The sequence below is a fragment of the Neophocaena asiaeorientalis genome, unplaced genomic scaffold (genome assembly GCF_003031525.2).
Source record: "Neophocaena asiaeorientalis asiaeorientalis breed wild unplaced genomic scaffold, Neophocaena_asiaeorientalis_V1.1 scaffold182, whole genome shotgun sequence".
NCBI lineage: Eukaryota > Metazoa > Chordata > Mammalia > Artiodactyla > Phocoenidae > Neophocaena > Neophocaena asiaeorientalis.
In genome coordinates this window covers 6,613,390-6,632,979 of record NW_020174648.1, presented here as the reverse complement: position 1 = coordinate 6,632,979, position 19,590 = coordinate 6,613,390, and the positions used below count along the sequence as shown (strand labels likewise).

General features: G+C 39.1%; 1 protein-coding gene across 4 annotated transcripts; it reads left to right on the top strand.

Moving 5' to 3' along the window:
• Nucleotides 1-72: 72 nt before the first annotated feature.
• ZBTB37 (zinc finger and BTB domain containing 37) lies at nucleotides 73-18,977 on the top strand. 4 transcript variants are annotated; one of them, XM_024758809.1, is made up of 4 exons: nucleotides 73-95; nucleotides 1,867-2,826; nucleotides 4,292-4,391; nucleotides 11,699-18,977. In XM_024758809.1, exons 2-4 carry the CDS (start codon nucleotides 1,898-1,900, stop codon nucleotides 12,185-12,187), a joined length of 1,518 nt encoding a protein of 505 aa, XP_024614577.1. In that variant the 5' UTR covers nucleotides 73-95; nucleotides 1,867-1,897; the 3' UTR covers nucleotides 12,188-18,977. The 4 variants fall into 4 exon arrangements, with proteins under 4 accessions (XP_024614577.1, XP_024614576.1, XP_024614578.1 ...); XM_024758808.1 differs by lacking the exon at nucleotides 73-95 and adding an exon at nucleotides 688-824 and having other exon boundaries at nucleotides 1,870-2,826; XM_024758810.1 differs by lacking the exons at nucleotides 73-95; nucleotides 11,699-18,977 and adding exons at nucleotides 688-824; nucleotides 4,990-6,136 and having other exon boundaries at nucleotides 1,870-2,826.
• Nucleotides 18,978-19,590: the final 613 nt, after the last annotated feature.

The window sequence follows — 19,590 nt, the reverse complement described above, 5'->3', positions numbered from 1 at the left end:
CCTTCCGGCACGTCGCCCGCTCCGGGGGAGGGGGTGGGGGGTTTCACTTCCGGGACGGTGTTCCGGCCCATTCCGGCCCATTTCCACCCCCGGAGGTAGGTGCTGCTCCTTGACTGGGCTCGGGCCCCGCACAGCAGTCCCGCTGCCCTGCACTGGGGCCGCCTCGCCCGGTCTCCGCCGCAGCCTGCTCCTGGGGCGCTCAGCCACCTCCCTCCACCCCGCCTCAAGGCACCCGGAGACCTTCCACCCGCTTGGCCCCGGGCCGGGCTGAGCTGCCGGACCCGCCCCCTCGTGGGCCCCTCCCTCAGGACCCCGGGATGGGCAGCCCCCTCCCCAACGGCAGCCCGGACACACCCAGATACACACACCCACCTCTAGGCAGCTCCCCGCCCGCTTACGCCTACCGCCTGGACAGGGTCCCGGGGCGCCGCCCCCTTCCCGGTCCTCTACCCTCACCTGATTGCTCGCTTCCCGGCCGCACGCCTTGCTCCCCTCTCCGCCCCCGCTCCTCGGTGACATTTCGCCCCTCTGCTTTTTCCCCGTTCCCCATGCTTCCTAACGCGGACGAAAGCCACTCAAGTACCGGAGTGGCCAACCCCATGCAGTTCCCGATTCTCCCTCTTACAGCTCTCACCCCTCCAGTGCCGACGGTAGAGAAAGACCTTACTCCAGGGGCTTCCTCCTCACTGGGGAATTGCCGGGAAGAGCAAACAAAAAAGGCGCTGGTGTAGGCTCCAAAATAAACATCTGAATTCATGATGGCATCGACAGAGGCTCTTATTGGATTAAAAGTTTCAAAACAAACAAAAACGCTTTGGAAAAAGGTCAGATTGGCTAAAGTTGGTTCTTGAAAGCAGTGTATACACTTCCCTATTTACTGATAAGTGTGTGGTAAATGCAGGGCAATTCTGTGAGCTTGTCCAGATAAGTTCCTGAAGTTTCAGGTCTTAGGTATGCTCAAGTCAGTGTCTTTCTAATGGGATTTATACAGACTACTCTCAACCAGTGAAGACTATTGGATGCAGTTACAGGCTTAGTGTTGCAGCAACTTTTCAAAAATCTTTTAATGTAAAAATATTGACCATACTTGGTAAATGCTCTGTTTTTCACCAGCTTTGGGGAACTAAATTTCAGAATCAAAGTATCATTACCACCCTGAAATTTCCAACTTTGAATTTAGATAGAGGCAGGCTTATCTACCTTTACCTAATCCTGAGAGTGAACTTCTTCAAGTTCTCTACACAACTTGGAGTTTTTCGTAACCTAGAGTTTACCTCCAAGTCCTAAACCCAAAGCCTTTCTGTGGGGAGCTCTGACCCTTCAGCTTAGAAATAATGACTTATATTCAGGAGGGATATTAGTCACTTTATAAAATAATGAACATAACTCATGCATCAAGTAGTAAAATATTAAGGGTATCTAATCAGCCCACCTGTGTATAATTACATTTATTCTAAAAGCTGCTTTCCTTCTCCAAAGAAAACTTGTCACCGCATTTTATATTGTGTGCAAATACCTTATGATGAACACTTAGTAAATAAAAATTGTCACACTGCTTTTTTTTACCCCCTCTATTGTGTTGAACTTCAGTTTTGATGTTATATAGCTTGTTAATAAGGAAAATGTGGGCATACCTTGAATTTTTAGAAGTCTAACAATCACTTTTTGGTTTTAATGGTGCCTTGCTGTGAAACCTAAACTACTAAACCTGTTGGTATTTCTTTTCCATGTTTAAACATAAGGAAAGTATCTCTATTTATTTGGAGATTTTGAAATTTTACCAGATAATATTTTTAGATAGGTGTGAATTGGAAAGCCTGAGGGGACTGGTTATAATTATTAATGACAGTTCCTTTCCTCTTTCAGCAGGGTTGAATGCCTGCCTACACCCTCAGGCATGACCATGGAGAAGAGTGGGAACATACAACTGGAGATCCCTGACTTCAGCAACTCTGTCCTGAGCCATCTAAACCAGCTGCGCATGCAGGGCCGTCTCTGTGACATCGTGGTCAACGTGCAAGGACAAGCTTTTCGGGCTCACAAAGTGGTACTGGCTGCCAGCTCCCCCTATTTCCGAGATCACATGTCCTTGAATGAGATGAGTACTGTCTCCATTTCAGTCATAAAGAACCCTACTGTTTTTGAACAGCTCCTTTCTTTCTGTTATACGGGGCGGATATGCCTGCAACTGGCAGATATCATCAGCTACCTGACAGCTGCCAGTTTTCTGCAGATGCAGCATATTATAGACAAATGTACACAGATCCTGGAGGGCATTCATTTCAAAATCAATGTGGCTGAGGTTGAAGCTGAATTAAGTCAAACAAGGACAAAGCACCCAGAGGGACCTCCAGAGTCTCACAGAGTTACACCAAATCTGAACCGCTCCCTTAGCCCCCGACATAATACCCCAAAGGGAAACCGGCGAGGTCAGGTTAGTGCTGTGCTGGATATCAGGGAGCTCAGTCCTCCTGAGGAGTCCACCAGCCCTCAGATAATTGAACAGAGTTCTGATGTAGAGAGCCGGGAGCCCATTCTTCGGATCAACCGAGCAGGACAGTGGTACGTGGAGACAGGAGTAGCAGACCGAGGGGCCCGGAGTGATGATGAAGTTAGAGTTCTTGGAGCAGTACACATCAAAACTGAAAATCTAGAAGAGTGGCTTGGGCCTGAGAATCAGCCTTCCGGAGAAGATGGGAGTAGTGCAGAGGAAGTCACAGCCATGGTGATTGACACCACAGGCCATGGTTCTGTAGGACAGGAAAATTACATGTTAGGATCTTCAGGAGCCAAGGTGGCTAGGCCAACAAGCAGTGAAATTGACAGGTAAGTTTTGTTTGCCCATCTAATGGCTGTTGTGCAGACATAATTAAAGCAGGCCCTCTGTGTGATACAAAGAGTATCTTCCTTACTTGATGTTCTTAGTCAAAGTTTATGTTGAGGAAACTGGAAGTGTGCCAAAAGACTTGCAGTCTAATTTTTTTAAAGCAGGAAGCTCCTAGTCCTGAAGTATTCACAGTGTTGTAAGAATTATGGTAAAATTAGACACTTCATGAATCAGAATAGCATCTGCAGTCACACTAGGATCAGTAATTGCCAGGGTTTCTTCGGAATTCCAGGAAGAGAGCTGGTCATCAGCTGGGAATCTGACAGCACTGCCCTTCCTTGGTATGTTCTCACACAGGTAGGTGGCCTCTGGAAGTTTCACATTCCTTTGTAGCACTGTTTACCTTTCTTTGCCCCCATCTACCAAATTAGACGAAATATGGTACCAGCAGTGATTGTTCTTTTTAGTGTAATTCCAAAGAAAAGCTTTTTGGGTGTTTTTGGGTGTTTTTCATTCCTTTTTTTTCACTTGTCATTTGATGATATTTTTTCTGTTTTGTCATTGAGGACAGCTGCTACCACAAACCTGACAGTTTCTTTTTTTCACCAGTGCTACTATGCCCTATGCCCCATGCCCCATTTTTCGCTTTCTAATGCATTGCAGTCGTTAGAACATTTCTTTGTGGGGAAATAACAATAATTTTAATCTAAGTAAATTGGAAGAAAGTCTCAATTGAAAGAAATATTACCAACTAAGATGGGTAATATTCTTTTCCTTTCTTAAAAATTTAAAATTGTATGAACAGTGATAACTAAATAAGCTATGATTTTGGTTCGCATCTGGTCTTGAGAGACAAGTGTGTCGCAGAAATTCAGAGAGTATATACTATATCCATTTAAGTTGGTCTTGATTAGAGTATTTTCCTTCTTGTGTCCTTAATAGTTAAAATATTCTTGAGCATAGTACTTACTGTCACCCTATGTTAGCATTCTTGTCCCCCCCATCTTAGAACTGTATCAGAAATAATAGGTTAAATGCAAAGATTTTTGATCTTCATGATCTACGTCAACAGTCTGAAATATATAAAAAATTATCATGGGGCTTGGGGAAAGGATCAACCAAGAACCTAAAAGTTATATAGAAGAAACAAAATTACAGACCCAGTTTTAATTTATTCTTTTTTGGTCTTCTGGTACTTATATAAGGATAGAAGTTTACATTTAGCCTTAGCTTCACCAGGTCATATTGGCTGCATCATTTTGTATTTCTTAAATTTACTAGGGCAAGCTTTTCTTATTTCATGTATGATTCTGTATTGGCTCCATGAAAGGACTTCTTAGAAATCTGTTGTTCAGTTTGTTCCGCCTTCCTAGACTATGGGATAAAGGAGGCAGACATCACCATTTTGACACTACTTTTGACACTACTTTTGTATTAGTCCCCTTTGTGCTCTTCTTCCGACAGATTTAGCCCCTCCGGCAGTGTTGTTCCCTTGACGGAGAGACACAGAGCCAGAAGTGAGTCTCCTGGGAGAATGGATGAGCCTAAGCAACCCAGCTCCCAGGTATGTAGTTGTGGATTTAGAACTGCTGCAGTGGTTGAAGAAATTGCCACTGTGTGTGAACATAGTATAATGAATAAGAAAGGAAAGATGTAGGAGAGGTAACATTGGCCTTGTTTAATAAATACTGTATATGATTACTTTTCTCTTTATTCTTGCTTGTGAGCATGCAGGAAATACACTTTTGGTGTCAGCAGATTTGGGGAAGTAGAAAAGGATAAGATTGTGAAACTCTTTCCTGATTACAGGAGCCAGTCTATAGTCCTAAGAGTAATAAAAATAACCTCTGAAAACTACATGCAGCTAATGTAGGACCTGGGATGGAGAGAGTTTGATTTTGTACATGTGTGGATATAAGACTACATAATTATTAGTTTATATAGTATTGTAGATTTGTAAATGAGTTGCTTATGCATTTTTGTGTCCTGTTCGCTTTTTAGTATGCTTGTATCCTTTCATTTATTTTCTTCCTAAATGTCCTGTTAAGACTAAAATGTTCTAGAAAGGATAGGAATGATGTCTTCTATTTTATTTGCAACTCTTTTTAGCAAGTAATATAAGTATGTAGTTGGTTGATATTTTTGTTTATTTTTTCTCACAGGTGTCTATCATTGAAGATTGATTTTTAAAAAGTTGGTGAACTCACCAAGTAGAACACAATAAATTGTAAACACTGTGGCCCTTTAAAAGGAAACACTGGTGGATTAAGATTGCGTAGCTAATTTTTTATCTTCTGCACTATACTGATAGTATCTTGTTTAATTTTTATCTAAACCACTAGATGTTTATTGTGTATATAGTATAGTAACAGCAGTAAGACATTGTTATAAACTGTATTTACTTGTATATTATCATGCTGTTTGGTATCAGAAAAGGAACTGCAACCATTATAGGAGAATTTTTTAATTTTAATAAGGTGTGAGAGAAAGTGTTAGGAGCTTGGAGGAAAAGTAAGTTTACTCATATTATTAGGGCCCTTCTCTTCATCTCTCAAATAAAATGTGATAACTCTGTGACCTATGTGACGGTAACTATTGTGAAAATAAATACAGCAATGAGACAGACCTTACAACTTAATGTGGGCATAAGATAGATAAGACAAATACACAAAGCACATATAGATAAGGCTATATAGACTTAAGTAACTGTGTTGTGGGAGTAGGAGTGCTTAAAAGGCAGTTACAGGAATCAATATCCACTTAAGGAAAGTGTTACTCAGGGGAGTTTAAGTGTGGTTTTTAAAGTAGTTAGAAAGAGATGACTTATTCCACATATAGTTAGGATAGGGACAAAAACTGGAATTCTACAAGGTTGTTTACCTGACTGAAGCAGAAGGTACAGGCTGTAAAGAAATAGGAGATAAGTAGTATTGTCTGGAATTGCTATTAAGAGATGAGTTAATATATGCCTTAACACAGGGGTCCCCAACCCCCAGGCCTCGGACCAGTGGCGGCTCCCCATTGTCAGTGGAAAAACTGTCTTCCATGAAACGGTCCCTGGTGCCAAAAAGGTTGGGGACCGCTGTCTTAACATGGAAAGTTTATTATGACGAGTCTACTCACCAGTTATTTTTTTCCCACCACATAGAACCAAAACAGGACATGGACTTACGTTGTAGTAAAAACAAATTTTGGTAGGCTTGAGGAGCTTCTTGATTATAAGGGTGATTTAACTGGAACAGAATACTTAAGGTCACTCCTTTATTCGAAATATTCTATGGCTTTTTCCTTTTTCTACCACATGAAGGTTAAAATACTTGGTCTAATTTTCCAAGTAATTTATAATCTTTCTAACCCAGCTTTTCCCACCATTCATCAGCATTAACTGTCCCAAACAGGCAGACTTTGTACCTCAGAACTCCATCAGACTTCTGTCTCTGCACCTTGAGTCTGGAATACTCTGTTCTTTCCAGGTGTCTGACTCCACGCAAGGCCTAACTCCTAGTTCCATCTGTCCTAACTAGCCTAGTCCTCTTTGATCTCCCCTTCTTAAACCACTGTAGCATTTATACATGGTACCATATAATTTTTTCCTAATTCTCTACTGACTCATATAAATTATTCTTTTCTTATTTACATTAATTTGTCTCCTTCTAGATTGAAATCTCCTTGACAGCAGAGCCCACATTTTCTAATCTTAGTATCTGACATTGTCTTATCAGGTGCCCACTAAATGGGAGTTGTTTTACCTCTAAGTAGTTCTGAGTAGCTAAGATTACTGAGTAGGTGCCCAGTAAAGAGACAACTACTAAATAAGGAGTTATTTAGTTCCCTGTGAAGTCCTCAGTTTGGGAGTATTTAAATAAAATTAGTGCACCAATCAGATAAGTCCCTTCAGATTTTAGTCTCTGATTAGTAACTGAAGATTAGGATTGTGGACAGCAGTGAAGGCCATGTCAAGAATCTAGACTGGTATTTGTTTTAGAAAATACAGGAAGCATTCATTTATATGGAATTTACTCATTGTATGGAATAATTCATTTAAAAAATAGTTTTTGAACACCAGCTACATATCAGGCACTGTCAAGTCCTGGCATATTCGGCAATATAGAATTATCCCTGTGCTTACAGAGTTTACAATCTAGTAGGGAATTGCCAACTGGGAGAAGTGAAATGATCCACTTCTTCCTGACAGAGAGAACCAGGAGGCAGCCATTTTTGTCCTTGCTTCTTTTAGAGTATAAAGGAATAAAACTACCAAAGATACATTGTTACCTTTGACAAGGACCTAATCTACATTTTATGCTCATTTATTTGCTCTTTTATTGCAATTTATTTTATTTTATTTTTTGTTGCGCTATGCATGCCTCTCACTGTTGTGGCCTCTCCCGTTGCGGAGCACAGGCTCGGGACGCGCAGGCTCAGCGGCCATGGCTCACGGGCCCAGCCGCTCTGCAGCATGTGGGGTCTTCCCAGACCGGGGCACGAACCTGTGTCCCCTGCATCGGCAGGCAGACTCTCAACCACTGCGCCACCAGGGAAGCCCTATTGCAATTTTATTGCAATAATTTTTAGGTGAAATTGATCATAATGTGTGAGTTTTCTGATTATGGTTCATGACAGATAACTAAAATACATTCACTTTCTGTTTGTGGATAATACTGCTATGACATTGTTTTCCTTAAAGTTAGGCAGTTTTTTTTAGGGAATAGGTATCCTCAAGATTATGAATAATATTGTGAATTTTTGTAATGTTTAATAATAGCTAACATTTATTGAGCTACATTAAGCACTTTCATTCAATGCTCATAGCAACCTATAAGGTAGATGCTAATTATATTCGTTTTACAGATGAAGAAACTGATGCACAGAGTAGTTAAATAACTTGCTCAAAGTCGAACAGTAAGTAGGATGCAGGTTTGAACCCAGGTTCCAGCACCCTTAATTTCCGTAAAGTATAACATCAGGCATTCAGGGATATCTCAAGGTATTATTATCATATTTGATTCCCATGAGAATCCAGTGGAATTGGCAAAACATATTTTAACATTTTTATTTTATGGATGGGGAAACTAAACCTCAGAGAAGTTATTCTATGCTCTGCCCATGGTCACCCAGGACCTTTTAGTGGGATAATCCCTCATCATTATTTTTTTTTTTTGGTTGTGTTGGGTCATCGTTGCTGCGCGCAGGCTCTCTCTAGCTGTGGCGAGTGGGGGCTACTCTTCCTTGTGGTGTACAGGCGTCTTATTTCGGTGGCTTCTCGTTGCGGAGCACAGGCTCTAGGCGCACGGGCTTCAGGAGTTGCAGCACACAGGCTCAGTAGTTGTGGTTTGCGGGCTCTAGAGCACAGGCTCAGTAGTTGTGGTGCAAGGGCTTAGTTGCTCCACAGCATGTAGGATCTTTCCGGACCAGGGATCGAACCCATGTCCCCTGTATTAGCTGGTGGATTCTTAACCGCTGCGCCACCAGGGAGGTCCCAATCCCTCATTCTTTATGTGAGTTCAGTTTTGATTATCCAGGGAATTGGAGCAGAAACAAATGTTATATGAAATAAATCAGAAATCATCTAAAGCCTTACCATTCAATGCTTGACCTCATACTGCTTCCCAAACCTGCTGAGAACCACCTCTATTCTGTTGGAAATACTGAAGAGCATTATCAGCTAACATGTGAAAGGAGACAACACACACTTTTAGATAATCAAGAAAAGGGTATAAGATTATTTGCTAATTAGATTCATTTTTCTCCATTTAATCCAGAGTCAACTTTTACATATTCTCCTCTTTGCATTGTACTTTATCTCTGCTACACGTATGGAATTTTCTCGTCCCCTGCATTGGCAAGCGGACTCTCAACCACTGCGCCACCAGGGAAGCCCTCCTATATATTTAAAATGCTTATATAGGGACTTCCCTAGAGGTCCAGTGGTTAAGGCTTTGTGCTTCCAATGCAGGGGGCACAGGTTCCATCCCTGGTCAGGGAACTAAGATCCCACATGCTGTGTGGGCAAAAAATAAATAAATAAATAAAATGCTCATATATATTTGTGTGTGTGTGTGTGTATTTTTGTTTTTGTTTTTTTCTTTTTTTGGCCACGCCGCACATCATGTAGGATCTTAGTTCCCTTACCAGGGCTTGAACCCATGCCTCCTGCAGTGGAAGTGCAGAATCTTAACCACTGGACCACCAGGGAAGCCCCTATATATTTTTTTTGTGTGTGTGTGTATGTGTATATAAGCTTTTTACTCAAAACATTATACATAAAAAACATATATGTGCTATATACACCCATGCACACAAGGACTTTAGAAGTCAGCAGGCTAAATAAATCAGAAATTTATGAATGGTGATATTTTAATATAGAATTTTGAATGCAAAGGATTTATAAATTCAAGATTTTTAAATTATTTATTCAAAGGAATATGTTGTTCTCTCTCCCTCCCAGCGTTCAGGTAGGAGGAAACCATGTTTATTTCATATGTTAAATATTTTGACTATTTAGACTGTTCATGTTCAGATTAAGTAAAACAAAATTAAGGTCTTAGCTAATTGATATTAAGGAATTATTGTGGTTTTTTTAGGTGTGATAGTGGTATTTTGATTAAGAAAAAAGAATCCTCGTCTCTTAGAAATGCATACTAGAATATTTATGTATGAAATTATGTCTGGGATTTTCTTCAAAAATAATATGAAAAAGGAGAGAAGTAGGTGAGGGTAAAGAAAAGACAAAATTGTTCATGTGTTGATAATTGTTGGGTGATGAGGAGTCAACACACTGTTGTGTCTAAAACTTAATAAAAAGTTTTAAACTGTATATCATTTTCCCTTCATTAAAAAAGAAATTAAATCAGAAAAAGAAAGCATTTATTTTGCAATGATGTAAAGGGTTAGTAATCTAAGTAACAATAGCAGAGTTTTAATGCTACTTTTATAATAATTGCTTTTTTTATGTCTTGAGTAATTTTATTTCAATGCAAGAAATTTAACTTAGTGGGGAGATACTTTATAAACTAAGAGAAATTGGAGAAATATAACTCACAGATTATTCTCTTTATTTATTTTTGGCTGCATTGGGTCTTCATTGCTGCATGTGGGCTTTCTTTAATTGCGTCAAGTGGGGGCTACTCTTCATTGCGGTGCGCAGGCTTCTCATTGCAGTGGCTTCTCTTGTTGTGAGCACGGGCTCTAGGCGCGTAGGCTTCAATAGTTGCGGTGTGCGGGCTCTAGAGTGCAGGCTCAGTAGTTGTGGCCCGCAGGCTCTAGAGCACAGTAGTGGTGCACAGGCTTAGTTGCTCTGCGGCATGTGGGATCTTCCCGGACCAGGGCTCGAACCTGTGTCCCCTGCATTGGCAGGCGGATTTTTAACCACTGTGCCACCAGGGAAGCCCTCTCTTTACTTTTAATAATCTGTTTAAATCAAACCACTACAAATAATAGGTATGTAAAATTAGATGATAAAACTTCTGTGCAGTGTATTTTAAGGACACTTACCTTTACTATAAACAGTTTGAAAAGTGAATTAGCAACATCATTAGGAATATGTATTTCTCCTACTTCTCTTTGTTTTGTCTGCTTTTTGTTCAGAAGTTTCATCTTTTTGTTCAGAGGGCAAAATCAGAAACCAAGTCTTTTTTTTTTTTTTTTTGGTGACTTTTTTTTTTTAATACTTATTTACTTATTTATTTATTTTGGTTGTGCCAGGTCTTAGTTTCAGCTCCAGAGCTACTTAGCTGTGGCTTGGGGGCTCCTTAGTTGCAGCAGGCTGGCTCCTTAGTTGTGGCATGCAAACTCTTAATTGCAGCATGTGTGTTGGATCTAGTTCCCTGACCAGGGATTGAACCCGGGCCCCCTGCATTGGGAGCACGGGGTCTTATCCACGGCGCCAGCAGGGAGGTCCCAGAAACCAAGTCTTGTACTTCTTTCTCTGTGGCACCTGTCATTGTATTTGGTGGACAATAGTCACTCAGTAAATACTTACTGAGTATCAAATTGTGAAGAGGTTATAGGAGGGAATAACCAAGTTAGTAAATTCATATCTCAGCCTAGTTTCCTTTCCCAGCTCTTTTGCCAGTTTTCTCTGAGGTCAGTTAAACTTTTATTAGTCTTTAGAATGAAGAAAATATGTTGGTGTGGTACTAAAATATTTTGGGGTAAAAAGGAATACTGTCACCTACAAATTATATACATTTTTATAAAGCTAGTTACTGTTGGGTTAAATTTTAGTATTAATGATAATGCCATAAATATGATTTACAATGTGCTTGCCATAATGTATTCTGTACTATCCGATATAGTAGCCATTAGCCATGTCACATGTGGCTATTTAAATTTAAATTTTAGTTAACTGAAAGCAATTAAAATGAAAAATTCGGTTCCTCAGTCACACTAGCATATTACACATGCTTAATAGCCACATGTGCCTGGTGGCAACTGTATTAGGTGGTGTGGATTATCAAGTATTTCCATCATCACAGAAAGTTGCCTAAGTTGCCAACATTGCCTAAGTACCTACCTGATTGTCTAGAGTATAATTGCAAATTAGAGTCCAAATGAATGGTATTAGTGGACTTAGATTCTCCTATCACCATAAATTAAACATTCAGCAGGGGTTTAATAAGCATGCAGTTTTTCAGCAAGAAAGTAACTCAGCTGTCCTGTTCTTTTATGGTAATGGAATAAAGTGGCCTCGATTTTTTTTTTTAATTTCTATCTTAACATCTTTACTTTTTCGTAGTAATTAATTTCCTATTTGGATCGCTACAAAAAATAAGCATATAGCTAAGTAACAGAGGTAAAAATAGATTTGATGTCTTTTACTCTATATACGTAATAATATATATTCTTTCTTATTGTCCTCACCTGGTACAGGTAGACGAGTCAGCAATGATGGGAGTAAGTGGCTATGTGGAGTATCTCCGAGAGCAGGAAGTATCTGAGCGGTGGTTCCGGTATAACCCCCGTCTCACCTGTATCTACTGCGCCAAATCTTTCAACCAGAAGGGGAGCCTGGACCGCCACATGCGCCTGCACATGGGGATTACACCATTCGTCTGCCGCATGTGTGGCAAGAAATATACCCGGAAAGATCAGCTGGAGTATCACATCCGCAAGCACACAGGCAACAAGCCCTTTCACTGTCACGTTTGTGGCAAAAGTTTCCCCTTCCAGGCCATCTTGAATCAGCACTTTCGCAAAAACCACCCTGGCTGTATACCCCTGGAGGGGCCTCATAGCATCTCCCCTGAAACAACTGTCACATCTCGGGGACAAGCCGAGGAAGAGTCACCTTCACAAGAAGAGACAGTTGCTTCTGGGGAAACTGCCCAGGGCTCTGTGTCCACTACTGGGCCAGATTGAAACAGCGAGGAGGTGGGGCAGACCCTCTTCCCCTTTGGGCCGTAAGTAACCAGCATCACGGCCATGGGCTGGTACTTAGATTCACAAAATGCCACAACACCAGATCAGAAGATGTTAGCAAGATGTTGTATCAGCAACATACACAAAAGCACTAGAGGCTCTTCCCCTCTTTCTTCCCACCTCACACTTTGGAAAATAATCAAGCAAATCAACTTTCTAATTCAGGGATCAACAGCCTTGGTTTGTTAACTTTATAAAAAAAAAAATTTTTTTAACAAAACAATGATAAATGATCATTTATCTACTAGTCATGTTTGAACACTGTACTTTGGTCCATATCACCCTGGTGGCTGTAATTGCCCAGATCTGAAAAATGAAGCAGGAGCCTTGGTCATCTGAACCAGCCAGCCACAAGAGAGAAGGAAGTAATCATGATGGTGATGATGAGGGGGAATTTCTCTTCTTCCTTCCCTGCCAGAACATGCAGTTTCTTATCTCAAGAAGGGGGAAAAAAAAAAAAAGAATCCCAGTGGTTCTTTTTGTTTTGAAAGGTTAGATTAATCTTTGCCCTGACAAGGCGTCCGATACTTTGCCTGGTTGTTTCATGTATGCAGCCATCTTGGAGCAGTATTCTAATGGGCAGCATCACCTGAAGCACTTTAGGCACCTGGAAGTAAAATGAGCAGCAAAGTGTTTGCAATGTGTAGTTCTGCATTTGGGGGCCTGGGTGTTGTATTGAGGAAGCGGAGAGCAGGGAAGGAAGTGTTTTTGTTCTGCAATTATCGAACAGCACAGAGCCAGCCGTACTGCAACTTCCTGATTGGTATTTGTAAGCCATAGTGCTTATATATCTTCAGGTGTTAGGAAATGGCTCTAGTCCAGATGAATTAACGCGTAAGGCTGACTACCAAAGTTTCATCCAGCCTCTTCGGCTCCTAGCTTCACATAACAGCAATATTATGCATCAAAAATGTCACTTTACAGTGAAATGAGCCTGGATTGTATTTTTAAATCCACAGGTCTCCATATTTGATAACTTTTATATGACATTTTAAACACATTTTTTCGCAATATTGTGGTTGTAGAAATTCAACATTATGCTTCTTACTGCAACTACAGTTCCATTTCCTTCTACATATGTGATAGTTTATATTTTCAGTCCAATAGAAGAACCTCACTAAATCCATGTCTTGCGTCTGCAAACTTAGTAATTCGTAAACCAACCATCAGCAAATTGCTGCTGACTCCAAGAGCTTTGCTTTTTAATAATACACTACAGGGCATTTACCAGAAAACATCATGCACAATCATGTTGCAATAAATTGATCAAGGGATTGATTTTGATCAGGTTTGGTTACTTAATCATTCCTAAGATTTTTAAAACTTCAAGGGACCTTTTTGGTAATTCTGGGTATTTCTGAGATTCTTAATCCAGCACTGAGAGTCAGAAAGAATTTACCAAACATGTAGAGCTTTAGATGCCCTGTCTTGCGTGCAGAGAATGAAGGAGGATTATTAAGGGATGCAGGCAAGTAGATGCTTACAAGTTACAGTGCAAATAGAAAAGAGAAAAATCTCTAGCTTCTCTTAATTGATCATTAATTTTTTACAGAGTATTTAAATATGTAGTGGTTTAAGAAATTGTTTTGGTGCAGGGGCATAGATGATTGTAAAAGAGATTTGGGAGAGGGGCTGATCATGCCTGAACTGGTGGTGAGCCATTTGTGAGAACGTTAGCAGTGTGCTCCCTTCCTGAGACTGCTTGGGTATGTGAAAAAGTGGGTAGGAAAGAATGGCGTTGCTTTGATAATAGGAAGTTAGAATGCAAAGGGTAATTCTTAAGCAATCTGAGACCTGTACATACATATACAGCTGCACCATATCACTAATGAACGGTTATTTTTTCTTCTGGAAAAACAATGCATCTTTCAATAGGAATGCAACAATGCTACCATTTGATTAGAGCCTACCCTTAAACATTATGTTGAAGCCGTATTTTGTCTTCAGAAGACATAGACTATGGCATTCTCCTCTTTAGACGGGCAACAGCATGATAGGGTGAAGACTGTCGCCTAGGGCCGTCTTAGGGACCAACTATGCTCTGTGGCATAGAAAAAGTAGAGTTGAAATTAGACTGAAATCTTTAAGGAAACATTTCAGCTGGTAATCAATGCTTTCAGTGGACAGATTTTGCCATTACTAAATAGGGAGGTGAGAGGTACAGAATATGCTGCTTTAGATGGAGCTTTTAAGCCTACCAAAAATTGTTAAGTCCATCCTACTTTTCAGAAGTATTATGCTGGAAAGTTCTTTATTGCTTTGTTAGTTTCTTAGATGTTATTTGAGAAAATAGAGCTATTTAAACTATTACCAAATTGTAAAAGTGAGGTGCAGTAATTTCTGTAAAGAGAAACTTTGCAGCATTTGTCAGTACTCCATCCAGGGTTAGCAACAAACATTTTAAATGAAGTAGGGACTGTCTGATAGATGTGGAAATGCTATGAGTGTTTGATGGGTTCCCCCTCCCTTTTTATTCACTGCTAATAGGTTTTTGCTGTATCTGTACTGTGAATAGAGTGCTTCTCGGTCATCTAGGACCACATCAGCACAATCGTGTTTGCTGGTTCTCTCCTCTTAACTGGCCTAGGGCAGAGCCGTGAAATTCATGAAAATTCAAGCCAGCCTAACTTTTAAACAAATTTACGTTTCTGAAAGCAGTTTCTCCATTTTAGTTAGAAGAGATATTACTCTAAATAACTATCCAAGATTCTTATCCAGGTTCACTGTGACATTGTCCTAGTTCTTAGCTAACATCACTGTAGGGTCATAGGAGTTAGTAGTGTTCTATCTACCTTAATGAATAGCTATATAGGTGTGTGCACAGAGGATACCTCTCTTAAGGATGTACTAAATGGACTTTAGCTAATGCTGAAAACTCATTACCAAATTTTAACTTGCACGTGTCACCTTGTGAAGGGAACAGCATTAGCAGTGAGAGCTAAATCATCATTAAGTACTTTAATGCCATGAAATAGCAAACACTGGGACTGTTTTCATTTATTGAGTAGCACTTAATAGCAAAGGAGCTACCCAATATTCTCAGCAAAAGAAGAGAGATGACAATATATTAATCTGCTTTCATTCTAAGAGGTACCTTTTATTCTCTCTCAGAACTCTGATACCAGTTTAAAATATGGCATTGGCATGAACAGTAATACTGTACTTAGGCAGAAGGCTCTTTCTAATGACTCGTTCTCTCTTTACTCAGAACCATATTTACCTCTGAACTGAGTTGAATTTTACTTTATGTGAGTTGCAGACTACCCCCAACCTATCTGTTATACTAGAGGGTCAAATCTAATCTTGAATGTGTAAAAATAAATTCGTTCCTGAAGGATAAAAATTGGAAAAGAAGGGAGATAGCAGTTAAGGGAAGTTTTCTTGTTGTTACTTTTTGGGGTTTTTTTTCAATGTTTCCAGTTCCCTCTACATCATTGAAACAGGGTTTTCCAAAGATGGCATGACAATAGAAATAAACCATTTTCCTACTAACTTCATAGTTGAAATCAGGCCTTGGTTGGAAGTGGTTTTATGGAAGAGTGAAATAGTGAACATCATCCTTAATAGCTGAATAGTCTTTAGTCAAGAAATAACTTTTGAAAAGTTTTAGCTGTTACTTAACACTAATTTTGTTTTAACTGGTAAAAATGATATTTTATTTGACTGGAAGATCTAATTTAAAGAAATGAAAGCAATGGGTAATGGAAAGGAAATTAAATTGAACAAAGATAAAAGTCTTCTAAGTCATAGTGGAAAGGCATTTAATCAGGAAGGAGTTGGAATCTTGGAAGTTTTTATTTTTTCAGCTGCAACAGATGTGGGTTTTTTTCTCTTCCTCAAATGTTCTCCTTATCTGTATACTTACTCATTCAGTATTTTGGTTGCTGAGATTTAGAGAAGGGACAACTAGCCATTAAACCGGGTAAATCCCTTAATTTGAGAGGATGCCCCTTAGCAAAGTATATCTCTAGGATTTAGTAATTAGATCAAGGTTCAGCAAACCATAGCCTCCAGGCCAAATCCTGAGGTCACCTGTACTGTAAAGAAAGTGGTAGTGGAATAAATCCACACCTATTCCTTTTGGTATTGTTTATGGCTACTTTCTGCAATAGTGGCAAAGTTGAGTACTTTGACAGAGACCACATGGCCTGCAAAGCTTGAAAACAAAAGTTTGCCAAGTTCAGAATTAGATTTGAAACAATTACACCACTGCCTCTCAATTTGTCACTCTTGCCATTTTGCCTTTATAATAATAGTTTGGTTGAGGTTTTAAATTCATACTGCCATATATGCATCAGTTTCTTGAAAGAGGTTGCCATCTTTTTCTAGATCCTTGTCTCATTTGTGCTCCTTCTTGAATCCCATTGCTTTAAAGCATTTAGAGTAGGCCTTATGATTTGTCCTTGCCTTAAAGCTGCATTAAAGTTTAGGATGGTAATTACAGATTTAAGAAAGTAATTTTTAAAAATAATTCCCACGTATAATAATGTAGGGTTAAATGAATACCATGTTTACATAAAGTACTGTAAGAAAAGTAATGTTTTTATAAGTGTTTTGCCATTTCTCTAAGTTAACATGATGATGATGGCAAGAATGAAGTTATTCCCACTAGTATTAAAATTTAATTTCTGTTATGAATAAGTGGTTTGATTCTTATCCAAAGTACTGTTTTTCTAGATTAGAAACCTCTACCCATTTCCTTTACCATAAATCTTCATTTCCTCAAGTAAACTCACTCTGTTCCATGTGGAATAGTAAAAAGCCAAAATCTTCCTTTTTTTTTTTTTTTAAGTCAGTGTTTTAAAACATAATGAAACATCTGAAGATTTAAAGTTCTTTTTAGACCTACCTTCCAATTTCTGTTATTGTTTGTAATGCTTCTAAATCTGTAATGGGCCATTATGTATTTGATTTGTGAATGTTCATTCTTACTGTTCAAATAGCTTATTTATGCCAGATGTGGAAAAAATGGAAAATGTTAGGATGATAATAAACAGAATTCCTTGCAAGAGGAGAATATAATTGCTCCCCATTTGGAAACAATACATGGACTTCTGGGGTAAGTGTTCTAGGCCATGCTGATACAATACAGTGGATTTGATTCTTACTTTGTTGTGAGCTCTACCAAGACATACGAAGTTTGGATGAGTGATCTAGCAGCATATATGGCACCACTTCAGTAGGCATTTTATTCTTAAAGTTGCCTTTTTTCTAAGTTGGATATTAGTAGGTTTTATATGTTACACCCTCCAAGTAATAGATAATCTTCATCTAGAAGGTTCCAGAATATTTGCTTAGGTGATATCTGCCTTGTCTTAGAGCACTTATAGTAATAGTGAGTTCTTGAGATTTTGGAGTGCTGCTTTTCTGGTTAATTTGGGATTCTGATTAATCTGGGGTAGAGGACTTGTGAACGAAATCATATTTAGGTAGCCCAGTGAATCATCTGCATCCACCACCATTTGAGGTCTTGGTAATAGATGTCATTTAAATTCGAATCTGTTGAAAACAATGGAGTTTGCCAAGCATTATGACTTCTTTGATAATTATCAGTCTTACGTTGCTTTGCCTCCTTTGCTTTTTAGTGTCTGTTTTCACTCTTATTCTTAAGTGGTGCTTTTCCCAGGGCCAGTCTTTTTACTTTGCATTAAGTATGTTTTCTTGCTCAGGACAAGCCAAGGTTGGATATTTTGAGTACTTTCAAACCTGACTTAATTACATTCCAAAGGATGTAATTGTTGATAGGAACAGTGATACCAAAACCTGCAAGATATCTGTACAGACTATCCAGCTTTGTTGTGTAGGCAGACTATCTTTTCCCTCAATTGTAAGGAACAGCAATGACTTAGAAGGCAAATATTACCTGAAATATACATTATGTTCACAGAGCGTGCATATATAAGATAAATAAATATCTTACATCTTCTCCATTATCTGTATAATAAATACCTCCCATAGTAACGTAATTAAGAAAGGTCCATTAGCTCAAATAGTGGAAGTTTTAAAAACAAAGCTTAGTTACAAAGGCAGAGCAGTTTAGGGAAAAAAAAACACACTTCTAATGCTTGCTTTTTTCATGTCTACTCAGTAAGTCCTGTTAAGGAAGCTAGAATTCACCACCCAGTTAAGAGAGAGATTTGTTCAGTATCTCATATGACCAACAACACAATTTAATATACTGTGAATTTTAGAATCTCAATTAATCCATAATGCCGGAAGTCAAAGTATGTATCTCATAGGAAAATGTTCCCTGTTCTATGAAATCACTTATCTTAAATGGTAGGTAGCATACAGGAGAATCTGTTCCATTAAGTAAATTTTTGTTCCATTAAGTAATTTTTGGTACCAGATAATCTGCTTGGAATTTGTATAACAAAATTGATTTTAGACATAGTTTAGATGTGGCTTCCTATACTTGAGAGTCCTAAACCCACTTGGTTAGAGGCTGGTGTATACTTTTAAAAGCCTGCACTTTTCACTACAGAGATAAAAGATCAAAAAGAAGGGGACAGAATTAACCATACTAAGTGCTTTAGAGACATAATTGCAGTAAATTCTCAAGATAATCCTATGAGGTAGTAATGGTAGTAACTAAAAATAGCGGACTTTAAGTGTTTACTATGAGTTAGGCACAGTTCTATGTGCCTCACCGTTAACTCATCTAATCCTTATGACAATCCCATTAGGGTAGATAGTGTTATCCTCACTTTAGAGAGAAAGAAACGGAGACACAGAGTCTTTAAGTGTTTACTATGAGTTAGGCACAGTTCTATGTGCCTCACCGTTAACTCATCTAATCCTTATGACAATCCCATTAGGGTAGATAGTGTTATTATCCTCACTTTAGAGAGAAAGAAACGGAGACACAGGTTGACCTAGGCAGTCTTTCACTACACTTGACATTCTTAGTAGACTATGTTGCCTTTAATAGGTGTAATTATACTACATTTTATAGATGAGGAAACTGTTGAGCCCAAGATTACACAATGGATAAACTGCAGAGCCAATATTTACCTATCTGATTCCAAAGCCCAGGCTATCTCCAGTACATTGTGTTAACTCTGTTTACTTATAAGAGTTGGAGTGAACTAGAATATACAATAGCCAGTAACAGCACTGCTTTTAGTGAACTTTTAATTCAGGAATAAGTGATTGGAAGATTTCTTCATGAGATAAAGCAGTTGACCTCTGAGCAGATGTTGAATGATGAATATTTTCTGGGGATATTGCCCACCAATTTAGAGGAGTCACCCATTTGGTAGTTCTAATTGTGAATGAGTGATTGAGTTACTACCAAGGCAAAAATTGAAAGATAGATAGCATTCCAGTTATCTATTGCTGTG